The sequence below is a fragment of the Trachemys scripta genome, chromosome 19 (assembly GCF_013100865.1).
Source record: "Trachemys scripta elegans isolate TJP31775 chromosome 19, CAS_Tse_1.0, whole genome shotgun sequence".
In the NCBI taxonomy this organism is placed as follows: Eukaryota; Metazoa; Chordata; order Testudines; family Emydidae; genus Trachemys; species Trachemys scripta.
The window spans coordinates 15,533,945-15,559,810 of NC_048316.1; the positions used below are offsets into that span (position 1 = coordinate 15,533,945).

Genomic DNA, 25,866 nt, shown 5'->3' on the forward strand with positions numbered 1-25,866 from the left:
ATTGGTGCTTGCTTGTGGCCTGAATCTGATCCAATCCCCTCCCCCGGCGCCTTCCTGCTTCCTCAACCACGCGTAAAAGATGGCGGCGTTTCCTCAAAATGCAGATTAGCGTCGGCGATGCACTGAGCTGAGCCCTGCCAAACTCATTCCACTGAGCAGCCCGGAGGGGCAAGGGGAGAAAAAAAGGCTTCCTGAGTAAGAAGCGTCAACTGTGCGTACAAACCCGGGACTCCTCACCAGCGGGGGAACAGCTTTCAGGGCCACTTAGCGCCTGGCAGGCCATAATGCCCTGCTAATAATGAGCAGGCCTGCTGCCGATCCCTGAAAGGATTGGTTATTGTCAGAGAATGTAAAGGTTTTCCCCCTCCTACCCTTTGAATGCAGGCATTTCCCTGTGGTTAGGATAGAACAGAATAACCCACTGATGTTATTGCCACCTGCAAATTCGCTGGGCTTTCTCTGCAGCACGTAATTAAACTCAGCGCCGGGGTAACCAACAGCATCCATCGCAGCGTATTAGAAAGGAGGGGAAGAAAATGGGGACGGGGGGGGGGCTGGAAAGAGGGGAAGACGGGAAACACGATAAACCCCAGCCAGGCTCTCTCTGTATCGCTGTTCTCTCTGCAGCTTGGCTGCTGCCTGGCTCTTCTGGTTTAAAGTGACTGCTTCTTATGGAAACGGAGAGGAGGTATTAAAAAAAAAAAACCCACAAGACACAGAGAGCTTCCTTATCTCAGGGAGACAGTTGTCAGGAATCACTTTGACTGAGTCGTTTTGTCTCCATGCTTTTTTTGCTGTCAAGCAGGCCTCAGGACATGGATCAAAGGAGAGGCGCCGAGCGCTCACTGAAACTTCTCATCCCTTCTCGGTACAGACGCTGGAGTGGCAGACAGCTCTCCTCGACATCAAATGGAAGGAGAGGAGAGGGAGGAAAGAGAGAAGGGAGAGGGAGAGAGAAGGGGCAGAAGAGAGGAAGGAGCAGAGGAAGAAGAGAAGAAGAGCGGTGTGGGGTTTTCTCAGTGCCACATCGGATCCCCTGGGCACCTGGCCCCACTCTCTCCCTCTCCCCTACATGGCCTCCCTGGTGGCTGGGGCACCTCTGAGGGGTTTCTCCAGGTCGCTCTATGTAAAGCCACTGGAGGGTTAAAGAGGCGGTAGGGGCTGTTTTAAGAGAACTGCATCAAGCCGGGCTGTTGGCAGAGTGGGCAAACAGAGAGCCTGGCACCTTTGTGGGGGTGGATTTCCAGCCGGCGTGGAGGAGGAGCTGTCCGCTCTCGGGCAGACACCTGCTGCTTGAGGAGGACTGACCGTGGGAGATATGGGGTTGGGTTTTCTCCCCTCATGCCCTTTTCCCTGCTCTGAGCTGCACCAAGGAGCTGGAACCCTGCCTGGATGGGGGTGTATGGTCCATAAAGAGCATCCTTTTGCTGTGTGTGTGCAGCACCTAGCACAATGGGGCCCTGGTCCGTGCCTGGGCGCTACGGTAACACAAAGAATACATAATAATAGTGATAGCAAGAAAGGCATTTTCCTGAGCCTCGCTTGGGAATCTGGAGGTGAGACTCGACCAGACAAGACCTGAACCATTCTGCACTTTGTTTCCATTGCTGCATTGCACCAGATTTCACAGCGCTCCCCGGGCGTTATCCCAGGGGGGGTCCTAGAAACACCAGATGCAGGGGGAGCAGGGAGGAGGGTCACGGACACAGCTCTGCCCAGGCCCACCCCTTGCCATTCAAATGGACTCTGTGGGAGAGACCCCTTCCATCATCCCACCAGGTGAGCCCTACTCCGGGCGTGCGAGGAAGGAGAGCCAGCCGTCCTCAACCGCTGCCACTATGGCTCAGAGAGGGAGTACCTCCCAGGGCCGAATGGGGACCAGCGTCTTTACCGCAAAACATCTAGTCTCTTTGGGCTCCAAGCTGTTCACTGGCTCGGTCGCTCCAGGGCAAACTCTGGTGATGGCCATTCCCTGCCAGCAACAACCCCCTTGCGTAAACCTTGTATATTTCCTTGCAAATTCCCAGGAGTATCCTGTGGATTTTCCTCTTGCGGCTGAGCAAGATTAGATCCTTCCTCCACCACCCCTTTGCTGTGTGGCTTCTGATCTCCTTTCAGGTGCTTATTCCCTGCAATAAGATCCCCCTCATCTCCCAACTGAATAGGCTTAAGGACTGGCTCCAGCTTATCACGGGAGCTAAGACCATCCACACCTTTGATCACCTTACTAGTTGCCCACCCCAAGCCCTGCTAGAATTTCGGATCTTCAGCCCCTGCTGTAAATTGATCTCTTGCATGCCTGTCTGATGGGGGGCAGAAAGCATCTTTCAGGAAGAGGCCCAGTTGCATGCACACTGCTTCCCTTAGGGCCATCTCTGTGCCAATGTCTATGCAAGGTGGCGAGGTCCTGCACAGCCCACCCCCCAGCTATGCAATTTGGGGCCAGAAAGGCTGGCCAAACTGGCCCCATAGTGGGCAAAGGCTGAGCAGTGCAGCGCTACCTTGCATAGCTCCTGTCTTGTGTGTGTTACAGAGGGGAGGGCACAACACGACACAGCCTCCCTCTAAATCGCCCCTCCCATAACGCTCCAACGGCTCACGCAACCCTGCCCTTTTATACCCCCCAGGGGATGAAGGCAACCCTCATGCCCCTCTGCAACACTCCAAAGGCTGATGTCCCATGCAACCTCCCCGCCCCATAGCACACCCACCCACCCACCCTACCTGTGCGACTCGCTAAACCAGTGTTTCTCAAACTGGGGTCGCCACTTGTGTAGGAAAAGCCCCTGGCGGGCCGGGCCGGTTTGTTTACCTGCCCTGTCTGCAGGTGCGGCCAATCATGGCTCCCACTGGCCGCGGTTCGCTGCTCCAGGCCAATGGGAGCTGCTGGAAGCAGCGTGGGCTGAGGGACTTACTGGCCGCCGCTTCCAGCAGCCCCCATTGGCCTGCAGCGGCGAACCACAGCCAGTGGGAGCCATGATCGGCCGGACCTGCGGACAGGGCAGGTAAACAAACTGGCCTGGCCCGCCAAGGGCTTTCCCTACACAAGTGGCGACCCCAGTTTGAGAAACACTGCGCTAAAGCATTGTTGCAGGAGGAGGCGCTCAACAAGTAAATGGGGAGGAAGCTTGAATGCAATGGCGGGAGCGGGGGTGGGGGGAAGCTTTCTTGTAAGCTGTTTGCAACCTCTGGTCAAAGGCCTTGCATCCCTGAGGCTGGTCCTTCCCAGGAGTACCCAGCAGCAGGCTGGCATGGGCTGGGAGGGAGGTGAAGTTGGGATTCACGTCAATGACAAACATGCTTCCCTATGATGGGCAGTTGCAAGGTTCTGTCTGATGCAGTGGGGAGGGCTGGCGCTGCAGCAAAGGAAAGTGCTTCTTCCGATCCCCTTCCATTACCACCAAGCACCTGTATTAACCTCGCCAATGCTGGGCCTCGGCTCTGGGGAAAGCGAGGCTCCGAACTCATTGCACAGCGCGGCTTATCGCCTGCACGGGGACGGTAAAGGGGCAAAGCTGACGCTTTACGAGGTGGGAGGGAAAACTCCTGACTCACTAACAGTTGCAATGTACAGTCTGGGCTGGCTCTGTGCCTGGTCCCTGGCCAACGCAAGAAAGCTGCACTGTAGCATTTAGGGCCTGATCCGAAGGGGTGCTGAGTATCTGCAGCACCCAAGGAAATGAATGCGCCGTGCAGACCCTTCTGTGTGTAACCCCTGTGCATCAGGCCCTGCTCATGCAAAGATAAGGAGCAGAGCTGGGCTTAAAACGGAATCCACTGGAAGCAAGCTGCCAGCATGATCCTCTCGTTTTTTCCAAGGACTATTGAAACTGGAACACGCATGTACATGCGCATGTGGCCCCTCCCCTCCATGCACGCTCGGATACACACGCGTGCACCCAGGAACGCACGCACACATACATGAACTCACCCACGCACTACAGCCTTTATAGTCAAATTATTTATCTTCTTGCATTCTTTCTGTTTAAGGGCCTCCATCTAGGAGTCCTCCTTCCTGGACAACCTTTCTCCACACTGTGGCCTTTCTGATTCCCTTTCACAGCTCAGCACCAGCTCCCAACTCCCTGGGTTATTGAAGCCCTGCGGTAAAACGCTCGCCTCTGAATTCCAAAGGTCGCTTGGCAATGCCTGTCACCCGTATGGAGTCTGTATTAATTGCTAATCTCTCATTTTCTCTCCCTCTATCTGCCCTGCCTGCCTTGTCTCAAGTTCCCTTAATAATCATAAAGAAGGGCAAATCCGGCATTTGAATTCTCCACGTCCATGTCTACCAGCCAAGTCAGGGGCTCAATCACTCTTAACCACCCCCGTCCAGAGAAGAGACAAAACCCAGAGGACCTGGTGAAGAGCTCTGCGTAAGCTCGAAAGCTTGTCTCTCTCACCAACAGAAGTTGGTCCAATAAAAGCTATTTCCCTCACCCGCCCTCTCTCTCTATAACCCAGAGGAGACAGATTTCGAACAAGCCAACCTACAGGGGAAAAAAACACAGCTCGTGCTTAGATTCAGCTACTACCGACCATATAAATGCAATTCTAGCTGTACAGATGTAACTTTCACTCTATGCATCTGAAAAAGTGAGGTTTTTACCCACGAAAGCTTATGCCCAAATAAATCTGTTAGTCTTTAAGGTGCCACCAGATTCCTTGTGGTAGATGTGATCAGCACTACCTTGGCCTGGCTTCACATCATAAACCCAAGATCTGCTACAATACGAGGCAGAGGAAGTATTGTTTAAATGTGTTGGGCAATTCATAGCTCTGCGTGAGTCAGACCTTTGGATACAGGTTCAGGATTCCTAGAGGAATCTGATTAAAATTATCTACGGGAACTACTGTATATATAACTAGGAGTAATCATAGGTCATATGAGGACTGTACGTGGGACCTTTTTCTCTTCTCCCCTTCATCCCTTCTGTCCTCTTTCATTGCTCTTCCCCTTCCCCTTCCTTTACTTCCTCTCTCTTTCTCTTCTCCTCTTTCCCCCTTTTTCTTGTTACTTAGTTTAATACGTAACATGGGAATTATGGGGCTGATCCTGTATCGACCGAAGTCAATGGCAAAGCTTCCATTGCATTCAATGGCTCGGGATCAGGCCCTATTTTCTCAGAAACGGTTCAGTGTTCATCATGCTTGTATGTCTTAATAGTCCTTCAAAACTCTCTCTCTCACTCTACGGGCACACGCGGGGTGTGTATACCTGCTTCTCATTTACAGAAGGCACGAATGCATCTTTACTCTGCCGGTGTAACATAAAGGAGGATCAGGACATATATATGTATGTACATATATAGGATAGATCTATATAATGCCTAGAATGTAAGTCACACTATTCTGAATGTATTTAAAGTAATATTTTAGGGTGAGATGATCAACGCTGCCTAGGGGATTGGGGCACTCCGTTTCAATGAGAATTGGGCACCTAAATCCTTTAGGCCGGTTTTGACATCTTGGCTGTAGTTTCACACCTAATAATTCTTGGGTGGGATATGAGACGCAGGGCCAGACTCCGCAGATGCTTTTACTCACTTTTGTGTGGAAGCTTTTCCAGAATCGGGGCCAGCGTTTGTACGGGTCACCTAGGTAATATATAGTGAGGCAATAACACTGAATGGGCCTATGGGAAATTGTTATGGTTTGACCATATGGGAAACATTGAAAGGAAACATGTAAGGGCTGCAACGGTGTCTCGGACCCCCCACATCTGAATCCCCCCCACTCCTTTCGCCCCTATAAACAAAGTAATTAGAAAGCAGTCAAATAAATACGTGTCTATTTTCACATGAGAAAAATACTCTGTTCTCCCTTTTCCTCGTAGCCTGTAGCTGAGGCGTCTAATTGACAAGAGCAGATGGCTTTGTTTGGTAAAAACTTTAGCGGAGGGGGTGGAGGGGAAAAGCTTTGCAGGGCCACGTAGGTTGAAAGTTTACAGAGACAGAGTTATATTTGATACTGAGCGATAGAGAATGCCAAAGGGATCAGTAAAGCCAGCCTCTCCGAGGGGGAAAAAGTGAGTTTCAATTTCCCCCCACTTTCCTAAAATACAGTGATTTGATCACAGGCACACACTCCACAAAATGCAGTGTCTCGATGGGACTTGCGTATGCTCTCGTCTCTGGGAAAAAGCAGCCCAACCTCGCAAATCAAAAAAACATAGGAGCGGTAGCAGCTTTCCAAGGGGTCTGGTGACTGGGGCCAGGTGTGTGGTGGCCTGTGCATCAGAGAGTCCTCAGCTAAGTCCAGGAGAATAATGTTCCCCCAGAGACACAGGAGATAAATACCGGACATAACAGCAGGGTAGGAGGGCTGCAGAGTGAATTCAAAGGCGGATAATGGACAGGAGGGAGGGAAGGGAGGAGAGGTGGATGCGTGTGGGAAGAGGAGAGAAAAGGAGAGAGGAGAAAGGTAAATGGACAGACAGAATGGGAAGGGGAGAGAAAAAAACGGAATGGAAGGAGGCCAGAATGGGAAAGGGAGAGAGGAGAAAATGGGGGTGAGGGGGGAGGGAAGAATGGGAAAGAGGGTTAAAAGAAAGCAAAAGTGAAAGGAAAGACAGAAAAGGGATGGAGAGGAAACCAGGAGAAAAGCGGGAAAGGAAAAAAAAATAAAAAGCCCGTGTGGGATGGCACCGAAGAGCGTCAGAGTTAAAGACTATTAAAAGAACATGTTTCTACACTAAGATAAGCCGGAGAAATGAATCCTTATCCTTCCAAAACCAACCCTTTAAAATTCGAGCGAGAGAAGGGTCTCCTTTCAGGGAAACGGGAAATCCTTAATGCGTCCTCCCTCAGCAACTGTAATGCCAGGATGTTCCCAATCTGCTTTGAGGGATGGAAAGATTAAGAATAATAAAAAAATGGCAATAAAATATGTGTGAACGAGGGGGTAATTGTGGACAAATGCAGCATTCAAATTCATTTTTCAGCTCTTTTACGCACCATTTCAATCTTATTTTCTGCTTGTTAATGGGATCTTGTTGGTTGGGGTGGGCCAGGCTGCCCAGTAGCGCTTGGGTAATTGCACATAATTTTCTCTCTACTAGTGATTTGCATCAGATTTTTTTTTCTAATTCTTTGCTATTTAACCCCCCCCTCCAAATCTTGCCCCCTCCCCCCATCCCAGCAAGACTCATTTTAAATGCTTATTATAGGCGCAGTGTCTCCGACAAAAAAAAAAAAAAGAAAGAAAAGGAACCAGACGGAGAGGTTTCGTGTCACTGAATGAGCGAGCGCTGTCTCTCTGGAGCCAGGCGCTGTGCACTAACCCCTCTCACCACCCGGCGCCATGTCCCTCCCAATTGCCAGGCTTCCCGAAAAGGACTTAGATGGCTAAACCCATCCTTCCACCGGCATCAGCATGGTTACAGCCTCCGGTCCATGACTGAGCGAGGTTCTGAACTACTGCGATCAACAGAAACTGTATGGCGGATTGCTGCGGGAGCAGGATTGGGCCCTAGATGGGAGAAGCTGAAGCGTAGACAGAGATCATGCTGCAAAACTGGTGTCCAGACTTCAAAGATGATGGAGGGCAGGTGGTCAGAGCTGGGTTAATCTTTAGGATGGAGGATCTCAGTCATCTGTCTACTGCCCCCTTCCCTCTCCACCCACTCACTCCTTGTGCTGGCTGGAGGGACTGCAGGAGATGGTTCCTCTTAGCAAACCAGGAGCCTCTCTGAAAATGGCAGAGAATGTCCTTCCTTTCCAGCTTCTGCTCCTCTTCTCGCTTCCAGGACAGAATGCTGACTCCATCCTTTACAGACAGTGCAAGGAAGCGGGTGGTGGAGCGGGGCTTGAGGATGTCTCTCCAGCCCCACCCATTGTTCTATTTCTTTAAAACGACGGTGCATTTGGGGGGGAGGGGGGGGGGAAAGGTCAAAAAAAGGAGGCAGCCTACAGCGGGAGGTGACCGCAGGTAGGGGGCAAAGTAGGCAACCCGTAGGGGGATGGGTCAGGAGGACAGAAGCACTAGGTCAGGGGTGGGCAAACTTTTTGGGTATGGAAATTGTATGGCGGCCATGAATGCTCACAAAATTGGGGGCTGGGGTGCGGGGTGCGGGCTCTGGCTGGGGGTACAGGCTCTGGGGCGGGACTGGCGATGAGGGGTTGGGGGTGCAGGAGGATGCTCCAGGCTAGGACCGAGGGGTTCAGAGGGTGGGAGGAGGATCAGGGCTGGGGCAGGAGGTTGGGGTGCAGGAGGGGGTCAAGGGTGCAGGCTCCGGGCAACGCTTACTTCAAGCAGCTCCCAGAAGCAGTGGCATGTCCCCCCTCCGGCTCCTACACAGAGGCGCAGCCAGGCGGCTCTGCACAGTGCCTGAGCGGCCAATGGGGGCTGCAGGGGCGGCACTTGGGGTGGGGGCAGCGTGCGGAGCCCCCTGGCTGCCCCTATGCATAGGAGCCAGAGCGGGGACATGCTGCTGCTTCCGGGAGCCGCACAGGGTGGGGCAAGCCTCAGACCCCGCTCCCTGGCGGGAGCTCAAGGACCAGATTAAAACATCTGGGGAGAGAGATGCGGCCCCCTGGGGCCACAGTTTGCCCACCCCTGCATTAGATAATGATATGACACGTTGCATAGGTGGACAGATTCAGGCAGGGACCAGGAGGGATGTGGGTTTGGGGATGAGGACAGCACCATGGCCTCAACTCATTGTGCGGCTCTCCAGTCAGAATCCTGTGCTGCTAGGAAAGGACGCCCCCGGAAAGTTGGCAGCCTTGCTGAGGTTCATAGAATCATAGAATATCAGGGTTGGAAGGGACCTCAAGAGGTCATCTAGTCCAACCCCCTGCTCAAAGCAGGACCAATTCCCAACTAAATCATCCCAGCCAGGGCTTTGTCAAGCCGGTTCCCTCACAGCCCTTGCTACGTAGCTTCCCGTGTAGCTCTTAGTTTGTGGGCTGTCATGAGAGAAGCCTCACACAGCTTTACAGACAGGAACACAATGTGAAGGAGATACAAATGGCCGGGCTGAATTAGCCACATGGCCCGGTGTGATCAGCAAAGGTCACCTTGAGGCACCGCCCAGGCCCATCCACTCAAACGGAGCCTGGAAAGCCGGACACTTGGGAGAGAAATAAGGAGCAGAAGCAGCCCATTCATGAGGGTGAGCCTGCCCGCAAGGCTCTGCCGCTCACCCCTCAGAAAGATAAAGGTGCATGAGCATCAAAATCACTGACAAATGCCAACTTTCAGATCCAGGCCTCAAACCTCTCTCCGGAAACACCATTAAGGCAACACTGCACATCCACTACTACAGCCACGCACAGATCGCAAAGCACGTCAGAGATATTAAACACCCTCAAAGGTTGCTCAGTGGTGTTATCCTCATTTTACTAATGGGGAAACCGAGGCACGGAGCGGTGATGTCACTTTCCCAAGAAATGGTGGCAAAGCCAGACATGGTGGAACCCAAGTCTCGCAACATTCAGTCTCATGGCTTAGCCACATGACCACTCAGTGGTGGAGTCGCACTAGGGATGAATGTGACATGTGGAGTGAAAGCCACCCATAGCCCTGAAAAAACAAAAGCAACAAACACAAGGAGAGGGTGTCTGAGCTTCCTACTAATCCTGATATTGTCTTGATTTCTCAGGTTGACTTTGTGGGCCTGCAGAACACTTTAGAGGACTCAGAAAGAAACAGAATATCAGGGTTAGAAGGGACCTCAGGAGGTCATCTAGTCCAACCCCCTGCTCAAAGTAGGACTAATCCCCAGAGAGATTTTTGCCCCCAATCCCTAAATGGCCTCCTCAAGGATTGAGCTCACAACCCTGGGTTTAGCAGGCCAATGCTCAAACCACTGAGCTATCCCTCCCTCCATAGCAGGGCAATGTGAGTTTGGCCATCCAAAGGCTCAAAGGCAGTCAATCTAAAGTAGCGCCCAGCTTTGATACTACAGTGGTGAGCACCAGTACAAAGAGCTAGATACATCAATTGCCTTGTAAAGGAACCTTAGAGGAGAAGCGTTTTGCAGGTGAAACAGTACAAACATTTTGGTATTTTCATATTTCTGTTGATTCTATGAAACAACTAAACATGTCAATGTAGCTGAATGTAAAATATGTCATATAGCCTTATTCCCTAGATAACCGAGAGATGTTGGCTAAGACAGTCACCAAGCTATGCTGGTCATCTCCCGTTTCCCCAGCCTGGCCCCTTTATATAGACCAATATAATGACAGATCATTTTCTACCTAAACCATCTAGAACTAGTTGCATTGTATCAAAGACAGATGGATGGGAAGGGCAAATGCCCCACTGTCCTTACAGACACGACACCCTGTTAGCTAGCAAGCCATCTCGATGAGCATTCTTGTTGTCCATTCATTGCAGACATAGCAAAGAGATATACAGTGATCAGAAACGTTTGCAATAAATCCAGAATCCCTTATATTTTAATAGCCTTTTCCATCCCAAAAGATCCCAACATGCTACACAGGGATGTCTACACCCATCACAGAATGGTACCTACATCTGGGGTGGAAGTCCAGCCATGACAGGGTAGCAGAGACACCCAGCCAGGAAGTGAAGAACAACATCTAATTAAAACTACCAGGGCATTTAAGCAGACAGAATGTGATTACTCAAGTTGAAATTCAGCCAGCAAGCAACACGGCCAGAGCTTTTTACTCTCATGGAAAGCACCATGGGACTCTTCCATGGTCATGAGTGGTGGATACTCAGTTTTATGTCTTGTCAAGAAGACAGCAACACTGTGCTCCGTCGCTCAGTGGGAAGACAGTAACTTACTTAGTCCCCTATACCAGTTCCTGCAGTGCCATGCACTTCTCTAGGAGTCTGTCAACCAAGCACTGATCAGGCCCCAATTATAATACACTAGCTAGTGTATTTGTGCACTGCTTCTCCTTAATGGATAGACGCGGTGCTGTGTGTCATAGGCCCTGTATTGATGACCACAAATGGAGATTCTCAAGTGGCAGGGGTCTGGGTTTCTGAGCAGAAGGATCTGAGTTCTATCCTTGCTGTCAGTGTGAAGCTTGACATAGCTGTGGTGTGATGCATGAGGAAGGTCAAGGTGCTTAGTTTGGTTATTATTGTAGATTATTGACATTTTTGGAATGAATTTTGATTTCATTGAAAAATGACTTTTTTTCAAAATACTTTTTTTTTTCAAAAATGTTCCTTTTTGGATGAAATCAGAAAGCGAAAAAACGTCGCCTTATTTATGGTTTGAGTCTGGTTTGGTTTTGTTGTTTATTTTGGTTTATTGTTTTCCCTTTTCTTCCTTCTTTCTCCCACTTCTTCAGTGGCAAAAAGGAAAAGCGGAAAGGGGATGGGGAGAAGAAAAAAGGGGGGAAAAGAAAGAAGGAAAAATTTCAAAAATGATCATTTTTCATATTAAAATTGTGGGAAATTTCAAGCCAACACAGTTTTGTTCCTTTCTGGAATCTGTGGAACAAAAATGATTTGGAATGTTTGGAAATTTATTAATGAAATTCCCACCCACCATTTTTCAACCTCCCCTAGTTCTGAGGCTTCAAGGACTGGTGAGATCACAGCTCCAGCTGCTGGGGGCTGCAGCCCATTTCTTTTAGAGCATTAACATGTCACCTGATCTTATTTTTTAATCTCTTTCTGGGTTTGTCTCTCTTCCTCTTCTCTGCCTTGCTGAGCTCTGCTCAAAATCTGCCTGGTGGAAGGATGTCACCAGTTCAGCCCGACAGACTCTCTGACTTCTGGGGTTAGAGATGCAACCTTTAGAAACTGATGGGTACATAGCCCTTGAAGATCCAAGTTCTGGGTCTGCTGTGAGCTTCTCCTAACTAGTGTTGTAGCCTCTAAATCCAGTCTGACAGATGCATGATGACTCATCTGGTCGCAGCTGGCTGGCCTATGATGTTAGGTTTGTTGAACAGGCAGCCTTCGGAGCATGGTCGTTAGCTGCCTCTCTCTTATCAAGGCCGCCCCAGCATAAAACCATCACAGATGAGTTCTCAAGTTACCATAAGCTCTATCATTAAGGATCGGGATGGGGTACGAAATGGGAGCTGGGTTGACGTCGGACTATCCTTCATCTCATTGTGATTAGTTCTCTTATGTGGATTGTCATATGTAAAATGAGTTTTTTTGGGGGGGTCTTAATCCAGCCTCTGTCTAGTGGTGGGAGGAGAAAAAGGGCTCCCCTATAGATTCACTAGGAGGGTGGTGAAGCACTGGAATGGGTTCCCTAGGGAGGTGGTGGAATCTCCTTCCTTAGAGATTTTAAGGTCAGGCTTGACAAAGCCCTGGCTGGGATGATTTAGTTGTGAATTGGTCCTGCTTTGAGCAGGGGGTTGGACTAGATACCTCCTGAGGTCCCTTCCAACCCTGAGATTCTATGATTCTATGATTTGGTGTCTGCCCAGGAAAAGCTCAGGACAGAAATAGCAGGGGGTGCTGCAGGTCAAGACAGAGGTGCTTTGACACAGCTGTGATGAGGACCTTGAACCCGAACATGAAGGGTTGCCGTGGGTCAAGATTGAGGTGCAACAGCTGAGCAATCGCCCTCTGGAGGTCCCAGGACTGGAATACAGGGAAAGCTGCAGGACAAGACTGGGGGCTGTGTAGTGACCTAGGGCCAGAGCTGGACTAGCACAGTGCGTGGCAGGCTAGGACTGCAGAGCCCCGGGTGGGGGGGAGGAGGATCAGACTAACAGGGGACGCGGTGACTGAGTATGGAGGTGCTTTGGCAGTGCTGCGTGGAGGCTGATTACACAGCACATCACTGGTCAGCGCTATCATTAGCACGGACACGCACCAGGTATAGAAAAAACAAACACAAAGCGCCGCCATTTTCCACAGGCTCTAGGCAAAACTTTCAGCAGCTTCTGCTCCCTCTGTCGGGGGTGTGGGGTGTGTGTGTCAAGCCTGCAGAGGCCAAATCTAATCCCCCTTCTCTCTCGTGAAAATGGAAAAACCGTGCCCGGCCTATAGAATTTCAGTTACCAGCACCAACCCCGTCTGGTGGATTCTGGCTGCGATACCCAATCCAGGGGTAATCGGATAGCGTTCCCTGTGGCAGCAAATGCAGAGGGCTCTGGCTGTAACTCAGGGTCCAGTCTCCCCCACCCCCGTCAGTTTCTCCTTGTCTCAACTGCAAAGAAAGCTCCCCCCTGCTGCTATTGAGGGATGAAACCAGAGAACTGTCTGTTTGCAGCTCATACAAGTCACCCGCCGTAGCTTGAGTTTCTAACTTTTTTCAGTCTCCTAAAACCCCTTTCATTTGGATATTTACTCCTACCGACAGCGGCCAGATGCCACAATGAATAGATAGATAGAGAGATAGATAGATAGAGGGGGTGTATGGGAATAGATAGATAGATAGATAGATAGATAGAGGAGGTGTATGGGAATAGATAGATAGATAAAGAGATAGAGAGATAGAGGGGGTGTATGGGAATAGATAGATAGATAGAAAGATAGGTAGACAGATAGATAGAGGGGGTGTATGGGGATAGATAGATAGATAGATAGATAGATAGATAGATAGATAGATAGATAGAGGGGGTGTATGGGAATAGATAGATAGATAGAGAGATAGAGGGGGTGTATGGGGATAGATAGATAGATAGATAGATAGATAGATAGATAGATAGATCAGCATAAAAGGTTTATCTGTAGGGCTGTGGATGGTCGCATTACTCACAAGTGAGTTAGGTAGGTCATCCCCAGATGAGTACCAATAAAACCTTTACCCTACCCCACCCCATCATGTATTCTGCATGTGCCAAATATGTTAGGGAAAAGGCATTCCCGTTACTGGGACTCTTTCTTGTATCCTTCTGCCTGTAAGACCCGGGGTCTTGGTTGCCACAAGTCCAACTGTGCAGGGCTCAGAAGGGCAGAGACAAAGTAAAACTAACGCATGTAAAACACCCAGAAAATAACCCAAGACAAGTTTTTTAGACACAAAAATCTGCATGTATTTATATGCAGATACCTTGGGCCTTTCTAGGGTTAGAAGTGAGTGCTTGGAATCTCCCCTTCTCAACAGCATAAAGCTCTTATTTCTTCAAAGCTGCAAGATCTTTGACTCTACATTTTTAAGTATTGAAAGGCTTTTATTGGCCCAGGACTCACCTCCAAGGCCCGAGGGCAGGGTAATGGAGTTGGGGTAAGCATAGAAAGAACCATTTCTCGGGTAGGGTTGAATGAACCTATTCAATCAGTTGGACTATCCCAGGGAGATGGACCAGCAAGCAGATCATGCAGTCACAGGCCTGGGATAAATTGCACGAGCATTGCACAACAGACATATTTACCACACGCTTGTGCAATTTATCACATGGATATTGTCCCCGTGTATGTCCATGTAATAAATTACAAAAGCACCTGATAAACTTGTGCCTGGGATCATCTAACCTGTGCTCTGCCCATTAATCCCAGAATATATACTTGCATCTCCAAGCTGTGTCTAGCTTTACTCCGCTGATGTTTTTAAAAAATTCCAACTGCCAGAGAAATGTTTCCTTATTTCCCCCACAAAATCACACCAGAGGTAATATTCAGCCCTGCCCCAGCGGAAGGTTTAACCTTACATAACTTATCATTTTGACAGCGTACACATACCAGTATTGACTGGAACAGGACCCATGACCTTCTACGCCACACACCAGCACCCATTGTGCTGTACCACCACGAGAGTTATAACCACCTAGAAATGGGAGTTTTATGCCATTTGGAAGGACTGCATTAGTGCAAGCTAGGTACCTTATAGTTTGCACCTGCAGGGCCTACATAGGACAGTTACAGCGCAGAATGCTAGTGCATGCAGGGGAACTGGAACAATTTGTACGGGGTGGGGTGGGGTGAGAGCCATTGAACCAAACTGTAAACCCTGCCCATAATGGAAACTACTTCAAGCCAGGGGGTCCAGCAGTACCCCTACTTCCAGCACCTACGCATGCATGCTGCAATTTACATGCCCATAATCCAAACTCCGTATGACCCTTTTCAGTGGCAAAATGGAAAATGGAAAACAAGGGCAGCAAAAGGGGTGGGGGGAAAGAAAAAATGGGGGGGAGGAGGGGAAAGAGGAGGAAGAGACAACTTTCTAAACCAAAAATATTCACGACAAATCTTTGCAAAGAAAGTTCAAATCAATGAAAAATCATTCCTTTTTGAAACCTGTGCAATGAAAATCACTTTGAAATGTTTGACATGTTCCATGATTCCCCCCCCAACACACACACATTTTTGGACCCACTCTAATTTTCAAAGGATTCTAAAATATAGCAGTTATACCTTTTCCACTCTGTCAGGTCTGTACAGCATGGCTTAAAGGCAGAAAGCTATGAAGAATGACAGGGAGACAAGGGGCTGAGCACCATACAGAAACTCAGGAGACCTGGGTTCTGTTCCTGGCTCTACCACTAGCCTGCTGGTTGACTTTGGTCAAGTCGTGCCCCTGCTCTGTGCCTCAGTTTCCCCATATATAAAGGTGACAATAATACTGACCTCCTTTGTATGGTGCTCTGAGATCTATGCATGAAAAGTGCTGTATAAAAGCTAAGTATTATTAATACCAGCGATCCTTTAAAAAACATTTCTAAAAGAAGTTTTTCCATAACAAATGGTGGAGAATCAAGATATACTGTGGTGTAGTGTAAATGTTGTATTGGAATGCATTTGAGATGACCTGGGCAGCTCACACGTGAGGCTTCTTCATTTCCGAGTAATGTAGTTATTCCCAAATCAGGCAAATATATTTAGATACATTATACCATCACCTATTCTCTATATGCAGAGTCATAAAGGGGTCCCTACCCAGACTCCTTTTTTTGTTAGTGCATTTCTTGAGCAGTCCATACTCTGGGACAGCTTTTGTAAGTTGTCACATCTCCAAGGAGATCAATGATCTCTTGTGGCAATGGGTTCCACAGGCTAATTATTGGAGATGGGTGGAGAACAGAAATTTCATTTCCTGAAGAATCTTGACATTTCAAAATGTGGCTTTGTTCAGAATCAGACTCAAACCCAAACATTTCAAAATTCTCCATGCTGGAAAATTCAGAAAAAAATATTGTTTTGGATCAATTGTAATATTTCATTTAGATGTTGACTTTTTAAAAATATATTACAATATATAATATAATACAAAACAATTGAAAGGAAAGATCATTTCAAAACAAAATATCAAAACCAAAAAATTCTACACATTTAGTTCCACAAATGTTGAAACGGGAATTGTTTCGGGGGAGTTCTCTGATCTGTGTAATATAGGAGGTCAGACGAGGGGGTTTGAGCAGCTGATGGAGGATGGGCAAGGCGGGGCTGAAGAGGAAGGCTCTAGGGTGCAGGAGGAGGCAGTAGTAGATGACAGCGAGAGGGGAATGGAAGGAGGAGATCCAGGGAAGTGGAGGCATGTGACTGTGAGAAGTAGGCCAAGGAAAAGGAGGGCCAGTGAGGGGGGAATAGAACTCAGGAATAGGTTTGAGTGTTTGGAGAACGAGGTAGAGGGGCAGCAGGTGATGACTGAAGGTGGGAGGGTGAGGAAGAAGAGAAGAGCGGCTAGTCCGAGAGAGAGGGGGGAGGAGTTGATGGAGACAGCACCAATTATGGGCCACCAGAGGATACAGGAAGGCATAAGGGGGAGCATAAGGGAAGATAGGAGCAGACACAGGTCAGGACTAGAGGGATCGGAGACTAGATTACTAGATCGCACTGTTGCCAGGCGACGGCAGGTGTATGTAATTGGAGACTCTTTACTGAGGAGATTGGACAGGCCTGTGACCAGGGCGGACCCGGAGAACAGAAGGGTGTGCTGTCTACCGGGTGCAAAGATACGCGATGTGGACCTGCGGTTGAAAAGGATCCTGAAAGGAGCAGGTAAGAACCCCTTGATAATCCTTCATGTGGGAACGAATGACACGGCTAGGTTCTCGTTAGAGAGAATCAAGGGAGATTATGCCAGGCTGGGGAAGACTCTCAAGGAGATAGAGGCTCAGGTTATCTTTAGTGGGATTCTGCCTGTTCCGAGGGAAGGGCACCAAAGGGCTGATAGGATTGCGAGGATAAATAGTTGGCTAAGGGAGTGGTGCTATAAGGAGGGCTTTGGGATGTATGGCCACTGGGAGGCTTTCGGGGACAGACACCTGTTCTCGCGGGATGGGCTTCACCTGAGTAGGGAAGGAAATAGACTTCTGGGAGGGAGGCTGGCTCATCTTATCAAAAGAGCTTTAAACTAGGAAGTTTGGGGAGATGGTTGGGAGATGCACAGTTAATCTCCACGCCAGTTTCCGGTATTGAAAAGCTGAGTGTAATAAGAGGAGACATAGCCGGGGAAATGAGATTGGACATAGGAGGGACAGGGGGGACGAACACAAAGAGGAGCGCAACATACAGTGCTAGTAATGGGAGACAGGCTAAACGACATATATTAGGCTGTTTGTACACCAATGCGAGAAGCCTAGGTAATAAAATGGAGGAATTGGAGCTCTTGGTCCGAGAATTGAAACCGGATATCGTAGGAATAACTGAAACATGGTGGAATGGCAGTCACGACTGGAACACAGGTATGGAGGGGTATGCGCTGTTTAGGAAAGACCGGGATAAAGGTAAAGGGGGGGGGGTGGCATTGTATGTCAATAGTGAAATAAGCTGTAAAGAAATAATAGTGGATGGAATAGATAATACAGAGTCCGTCTGGGCAATACTCAAGCTGGGTAAAAGTACTACTAGAGCCTCTCCGGGGATAGTGCTTGGGGTGTGCTATAGACCGCCGGGATCGACCCAGGATATGGATAAGGAATTGTTTAATGTATTAAGGGAGGTAAATACTAATAGAAACTGTGTAATTATGGGGGACTTTAACTTCCCGGATATAGATTGGGGAACAAACGCTAGTAGCAATAATAGGGCTCAGATCTTCCTAGATGTGCTTGCGGATCAATTCCTTTATCAAGTGGTAGCTGAGCCGACGAGGGGGGAGGCCATTTTAGATTTGATTCTGGTAAGTAGTGAGGACCTTGTTGAGGAAGTGGTAGTGGGGGACAACTTGGGCTCCAGTGATCATGAGCTAATTCGCTTTAAACTAAATGGAAAGAGTACCAGAATTAAGTTAAAGACTAGGGTTTATAATTTTAAAAAGGCCAATTTTAACAAATTAAGGGGACTGGTAAGGGAAGTGGATTGGGCAAACGTATTAAGGGACCTAAAGGCAGAAGAAGCCTGGGATTACTTTAAGTTAAAGATGCAAGAGCTGTCAGAGGCCTGTATCCCCAAAAAGGGAAAAAGATTACTTAACAAGAGACTTAGACCGAGCTGGATGAGCGACCGGCTGAAAGGGGCGATTAGGAAAAAACAGAAAGCGTACAAAGAGTGGAAGAGGGGAGGGATCAGTAAGGAAACTTACCTTAGCGAAGTCAGAGAATGTAGAGATAGAGTGAGAAAGGCCAAAGGCCGGGAAGAGTTGGACTTAGCGAGGGGAATTAAAAGTAATAGTAAGAGGTTTTACAGCCATATAAATAGGAAGAAAGCAAAGAAAGAAGAAGTGGGACCGCTGAAGACTATAGCCGGAGAGGAGATTAAAGATAATCTAGGCATGGCGCAATATCTCAATGAATATTTTGCATCGGTGTTTAATGAGGCCAATGAAGGTATTAGGGATACTAGCACCGTTACAGAGGGGCATACGGGATGGGGGATTACCGCATCCGAGGTAGAAACAAAACTAGAACGCCTTAATGGGACTAAGTCGGGTGGACCAGACGATCTTCATCCGAGAATATTGAAGGAATTGGTGCGGGAAATAGCAGGCCCATTAGCGACTATATTTAATGAATCTGTAAACTCGGGGGTAGTCCCGTTAGACTGGAGAATAGCCAATGTGGTTCCTATTTTCAAGAAAGGGAAAAAAAAGTGACCCGGGTAACTATAGGCCTGTTAGTTTAACATCAGTAGTGTGCAAGGTGCTGGAGAAGATTCTGAAAGAGAAACTAGTTGAGGACCTTGAGGTTAATGGCAAATGCGATAAATTACAGCATGGTTTTACGAAGGGCAGATCGTGCCAAACGAATCTGATCTCCTTCTTTGAGAAAGTAACGGACTTATTAGATAAGGGAAATGCGGTGGACCTAATTTACCTGGATTTCAGTAAAGCGTTTGATACAGTACCCCATGAGGAACTATTGGTTAAAATGAAAAACATGGGGATCGATATGAAAATCCAGAGGTGGATAGGGAATTGGTTAATGGGGAGAATGCAGCGGGTCGTATTAAAGGGTGAATTGTCGGGTTGGAGGGAGGTTACTAGTGGAGTGCCTCAAGGTTCGGTTTTGGGACCCATCTTATTTAATCTATTTATAACTGACCTCGGGACAGATTGCAAGAGTGGGCTGATAAAGTTTGCGGATGATACGAAGGTGGGAGGAGTTGCAAACTCGGAGGAGGATAGGGATACTCTGCAGGGAGACTTGAATGAGCTTGTGAATTGGAGTATTAGAAATAGGATGAAATTTAATAGTAAAAAGTGTAAGGTTATGCACTTGGGGACGAATAATAACAATTTTAGTTACAAGATGGGGACGCATTGGTTAGAAGTAACGGAAGAGGAGAAGGACCTAGGGGTCCTTGTGGACCGCAGGATGACTATGAGTCGGCAATGTGACGTGGCGGTGAAAAAAGCCAATGCGGTCTTGGGATGTATTAGGCGAGGTATATCTAGTAGAGATAGGGAGGTCCTGCTTCCGTTGTATAAGGCACTGGTGAGACCTCATTTGGAGTACTGTGTGCAGTTCTGGTCTCCAATGTTTAAAAAAGATGAACTCAAACTGGAACGGGTGCAGAGAAGGGCGACTAAGATGATCAGAGGAATGGAAAACCTGTCGTATGAAAAGAGATTAGAGGAGCTTGGGTTGTTTAGTCTGACAAAGCGAAGGCTGAGGGGGGATATGATTGCTATCTTTAAATATATCAGAGGGGTTAATACAAGGGAGGGAGAGGAATTATTCCAGTTTAGTACTAATGTGGACACGAGAACGAATGGATACAAACTGGCCGGGGGGAAGTTTAGGCTAGAAATTAGACGAAGGTTTCTGACCATCAGAGGGGTGAAATATTGGAACGGCCTTCCGAGGGAAACGGTGGGGGCGACGGACCTGTCTGGTTTTAAGATTAAGTTGGATAAGTTTATGGAGGGAATGGTTTAATGATAAAACATAGTAGTCAAGGAAAACCAAGCAATGGTACATGAACAACATAATGGCCAACAAGGGTCAGGCTAGAGACTCTTGCCTATATGCTCGGGGTATTACTGATCGCCATATTTGGGGTCGGGAAGGAATTTTCCTCCAGGGTAGATTGGCCGAGCCTCTGGAGGTTTTTCGCCTTCCTCCGCAGCATGGGGCAGGGATCACTAGCAGGAGGGTCTCAGCCGATTGAAGTCACTAAAACACAGGACTGGGGACTTCAACGGTAGAGTACAGGGAAGGGTCTTGCGGCCTGCAGCATGCAGGGGGTCAGACCAGATGATCATAATGGTCCCTTCTGACCTTAATGTCTATGAGTCTATGAGTCTATGAGTCTATGAGATAATCAAATTGGTCTGTTCTGATTTTGGAACCTAGGAATCTATGAACTGGGACATTTCAGCATTGTTGGAACTTTGTTGTTGTTGCTGTTTTCCTCCTAAATAAAATTTCAGCAAAATCAACACGATTTTGACAGAACTGCATTATCCAATGGGAAAGGGTTCAGTGAAAGTTTTTCCAACCAGCCCTATTAATTATGCATTGTGTTAAAAGTTTGTCCTTGTATGAGTTTTGAATGTGTTGTATTGTTTCATTGACTATCCACACATTCTTGTATTATATTTGCTTTCTCTAGACAAGTAACTGTTTTATATACCTCTATTCTACCTTCTTATTTGCCTCCTCTCTAAACTAAACAGTTTCAACCTTTTCATTTCAAACACCTGCTGAAAATCTCCCTGTAGTTGCAGTTAAATAAACGATCTTGCACTTCCTGTCTTAAACAGTGCTGCTGAGCACGCTTTTACTGTGTGACCCGGTACTATGTTAAAGCACACTAACAAGCTTTCCGTGCACACCAGCAGGGTCCACATGGACCAGTTAATGCGCAATACATTAGTGCACTTTAGAAATCAAAACCCTGTAGTGCACCTTACTCCACCGTGTAGACAAGTCCTTAAATAACAGCCATATATCACCTCCCAGATAGTTGTATTTCAGTGATAGGAAAGAGCAAGAATGCAACGCACTTTGGTATCCTTCAGGATAATAGAAGCTATGTGAGTACAAGTCATTATTGTCACCCATTAACATATGATAGGTGTCTTACTACCGCTAAAAGTAAACATGCATATGGCAGCCAAAGTATGACATGTCAGAGAAGAAGAGAATTGGAACACATGACTTATGAGGAGAAGCTGAGGGAACTGGGATTGTTTAGTCTGCAGAAGAAAAGAATGAGGGGGGATTTGATAGCAGCCTTCAACTACCTGAAGGGGGGTTCCAAAGAGGATGGATCTAGACTGTTCTCAGTGGTAGCAGATGACAGAACAAGGAGCAATGGTCTCAAGTTTCAGTGGGGGAGGTTTAGGTTGGATATTAGGAAAAACTTTTTCACTCGGAGGGTGGTGAAGCACTGGAATGCGTTACCTAGGAAGGTGGTGGAATCTCCTTCCTTAGAGGTTTTTAAGGTCAGGCTTGACAAAGCTCTGGCTGGGATGATTTAGTTGGGGATCGGTCCTGCTTTGAGCAGGGGGTTGGACTAGATGACCTCCAGAGGTCCCTTCCAACCCTGATAGTCTATGATTCTAAGAGAATTAAATGCTCTGTCTGACAAGGCTGAGGGTATGTTGGATTGACAGAAAATTAGCGTTAATATTCCAGATGAGCTAGTGTAAGAGACGGGTGGGCCAAATTCTCAGCTTGTGGAAATCCTTATAACTCCATTGACTTCAATGGCGCTCACCAACTGTGGATCTAGCCCTGTGAATATTTGAGCCCCCAGTACTTAGTCTAGTGGCAGGTTAGTCTAGTGGTTGGGGCAGGGGATGGTTGTCAGGAGTCCCACATTCTATACGGAGCTCAAGGAAGGGAGTTGGAGATCAGTGGTGTTGCACCAGGTATGAGTTTGGCCTGGTAAGTTCAATACAGATGTGCTCTATTGTTATTTGAACAAATATATGGGGAATATGTGTTTTCTCTCTCACAGTTCATGTAGCTCTTCTTATGTATGATGGGGTCATAAAGAAAATCGATTACATCACAATTAGTTCCTGGTAGAGACTGGGAACCAAAATCCCAGGCCCAGACATCCCTGACCTTTGAGGAAGTTCAGACCCTGGTGGGCATGGGAACTTCAAAGCCCGGCCCACCTCTGTAATGGGCTGGAATAACCCCCCTAACCCTGTTCCAGCCAACCCTCAACTTGATGACTCAAGCGAGTCTCTAGATACTTGGGAGCAGAGTGTGACATCTCAAACACAGGATCTGAGCTTTGTTACAGGTTGCAGATGCTCAGATGCTGTGGCAATAAACTCAGGATGGATGGATGGATGGATGGATGGACAGACGGACAGACAGATCTGGGCTCCCTGAGAGCATGCAACAACAACTCGTTCAGTAATAGTGTTGGACAGCGATCGCATAGAGCCTGCCCTCTCCCATAGGGTCTGGGCTCACCAAAGGCTCCTGGCTTGGAGAAGAAGAATGGAAGAGCATTGTGTACCTGTGGAGAGAGGCCGTTGCTGACAGGGTTCATGTGATTGGCAGGAGCTGCAGGGTTCATGAAACTGTCCGAGTAGCTGGAGAAGCTGTGTCGGGCCCCGTAGGCAGAACTGGTATCAGCGGCGGCAGCGGCTGCCAGCCCTCCCTGGTGCATGGTGGATGGTGGCAGGGGCTGGGGTCTGTGCACGGTGCTGCTCCCATCTGTGAAGAAATCATTCATAGGGAAACATTCATGAGACATGACCCGGGGCCGCGCCTGCATCATCAGGCAGTGGGGAAGAGCCCAAGGGCTGCTGAGGATAACAGCAGGGAGAGGAGGGAGTTGGCACAGACCAGAGCGGGATTTCAATATAGTTCCCTCTGTTCTTTAATTTTCCCAAAATTGTGATTGAACGTAATGTTCTCCAAACAATAAGGAACTGACCCTGGCCAACACCCAGCATTCCCTCACCAGCTCTGCCAATGCACCTCAGTCCTGACCTGCAGCCAACCTGGCTATCCTGGGCCTGGGTCTCACATGAGCACAAATGGAAAAATTGTGCGGCAGTTTTCTGAGCTCCTTGGAATATTATGTGGGAGTCTGAGATGCAGCCAGCAAACACTCACTCCCTGCAGTTATGGAGAGCAGGAACTGAGCTCTGTTCTCCACCAGGTCCCCTTGCTCCTGATCTCAGGACCTCTCTCTTTTTTACAATACCAGCCTCCCTTTTGCAGGTAGGTCTAGACCAGAGGGTTACAGATTTTTTCCATTCGGCGTTCTCTATTCCCCTAGGTCTGGAGATCGAGTCGCCTGAAAAAGCTCCAGTAGCGTTTCCCCAAATTTTCCCCAATATTTCTAAATCTTCCTTCTCCAACGACACCTTGCTCCCCACAGTTTGCTGGGGAGGAGCAGATGAGGGAGAAAGGGATGTTATGGACAATTCAGTCTATAAAGAAATATGCAGGAAACACAGGGCAGGAAGAGATGTTGGTCTGAGGTCCCTAAGGTTGTAAGATCCTTTGTAAGGACCCAATCCAAAGCCCATCAGAGTCAACAGGGGACTTACCACTGACTTGGACGGCCTTTGAATAAAACCCCAGCATCCCCCTGGCCCAGGGCCGCCCAGAGGATTCAGGGGGCCTGGGGTCTTCGGCGGCAGGGGGCCCCCGCCGCCAAATTGCCGCCGAAGACCCGGCACTTCGGTGGCAGGTCCCAGGGCGGAAGGACCCCCCGCCACGGGTCTTCAGGGCAGTTTGGTGGTGGCTCCCGGGGTGAAAGGACCCCCTTGCCGCGGGTCTTCAGGGCAGTTCGGCGGTGGGTCCTGGAGCGTAAGGACCCCACGCCGCGGGTCTTCAGGGCACTTTGGCGGCGGGTCCCAGGGCGGAAGGACCCCCTGCCACTGAACTGCTGCCAAAAACCCGGAGCGGAAGAAGCTCCGGGGGCCTGGGCCCCGCAAGAGTTTTCCGGGGCCCCCGGAGCGAGTGAAGGACCCTGCTCCAGGGACCCCAAAAAACTCTCGTGGGGGCCTGGGGCAAATTGCCCCACTTGCCCCCCCCCCGGTACAAGGGACTCCAGTGTTGGAGGTTACCTGCCGCTGCCCAGTGTCTAAAGCCTTGTGTGTGTGGTTGCTGGTGTCCAACTCACTACAGTGCAAAACGCTTTGGTTGCCCTGTTAAACGGGCTCTGATACTATTCTTGTGTGACCTTCCGTGGCTGCTGCTGCAGAACTCGACAGAGCTGGGCCCGGCTTTTCAAATTTAGACGGTAGTTTGAAGCTTTTTTTTAAAAAGGGGAAAAATACAGAGGAAATGTGGCACATTTCTCCCACCTGCCCGGTTTCACGGTCAAAGCAGCTGCACATGTCGGTTTGCCCTTGGCTGGGAGGCCAGAGTTTCACTCAGCTAAGGCATGTCACCGGTCCCACATAGAATTCACTTTGGATTCATTAGTCTCCACTCTCAGTGACATGGTAAGTGGAGCAGCCATAGTCATGGGAGACCTTGATGCAGGAATAGGGACCAATGGACCTTAAGCAGACCAGCTGTGCTTAGTATCAAGAATGGAACCTATTGGGCCTCCATCAGCCTGAATCAAACGTTGGCCTCCCAGTCAAGGCCAACCTGCATAGAGCAGCTGCTTCAAAGGAAGGTAGTGATGGGAATCCAGAATGGAAGGGCGGTCTGGCTGGCAGAGTGGCATAACAGATGAGAACAGACCCAGAAATAACCAACCACTGCACTCTGGTAGTTGGTGCTCACCTTGGGAAATAGTGGTGGTGGGGTAGGTGGAATCTGGCAGCTGGTAGGGCGGTAGAGTCGGCATTCCAGTTGGCGGAAAGCCCCCTGGCAACAGGTGATTAAAAGCTGCCAGCTGATTGGCTCCTGCTTGCTTGCGCCACCTGGCTCTTCGGTTACTGAACCACACCTACGATGGAGGACAGGAAAGAGAGGGTGAATCGCACCGAGTTCCATCCATTGCGGAGACTGTCCTGTTTCACCGTGATCTTTGATGCATTTAGGGTGACCAGATAGCAAATGTGAAAAATCAGGATAGGGGTGGGGGGTAATAGGAGCCCATATATAAAAAAATCCCCAAATATCAGGACTGTCCCTATACAATCGGGACATCTGGTCACCCTAGATGCATTTCCTGATCAATAGCGATCATGGCACCAGAGGAATCATAGTGAGAGAGAGGAAGGGTGAGCGAGAGAGCGGGAGAATGGTTCGGTGGTTAATGTGCTAGCCTGGAACTGGGGTGACCTGAGTCACAAGCTTCCTGTGTGACCCTGTACCTCAGTTCCCCATCTCTAAAATGGGGATAATACCAGTGCCCAGTGTCAGAACGGTGCAGAGAGAGTAAGTACCTTAAACACTGGTTTGTGCTCAGACCCTCTGGTAGTGGGAGCCATGTAAGTATCAGCGTGAGAAAAAGAATAATTACTAAGCCGGTGCGTTCCAAGAGGGCCCCTAGGAAGTAGAGGTACTGCTGTCATCTGGTCAATCTGCCTCATTATCTGGCAACTATGTGAATCCGGCTGTTGGATTAGGTTACCGTAATGGCTGCACTGGTAGAGAGGATAAATAGATAGATGAGCAGCACGGCTCCTATGTCCGACAAGCTAAAAAGACACAACCAGACCAGGAGGAATACAGAGTTCTCCTAGCTTCTCTGCACTGCAAC

At 48.7% G+C, this 25,866-nt stretch overlaps 1 protein-coding gene across 2 annotated transcripts in view; it reads right to left on the minus strand.

Annotated features, from left to right (window-relative positions):
• PAX7 (paired box 7) overlaps positions 1 to 25,866 on the minus strand; it is a 153,159-nt gene that overhangs the window by 42,293 nt on the left and 85,000 nt on the right. For both annotated transcript variants that reach the window (XM_034753640.1, XM_034753641.1), the window contains exons 6-7: positions 24,942 to 25,107; positions 22,705 to 22,904 (exon numbers count right to left, since the gene is read on the minus strand). In XM_034753640.1, the coding sequence (XP_034609531.1) occupies positions 22,705 to 22,904; positions 24,942 to 25,107 (366 nt within the window). The remainder of the gene's footprint in view (positions 1 to 22,704; positions 22,905 to 24,941; positions 25,108 to 25,866) is intronic.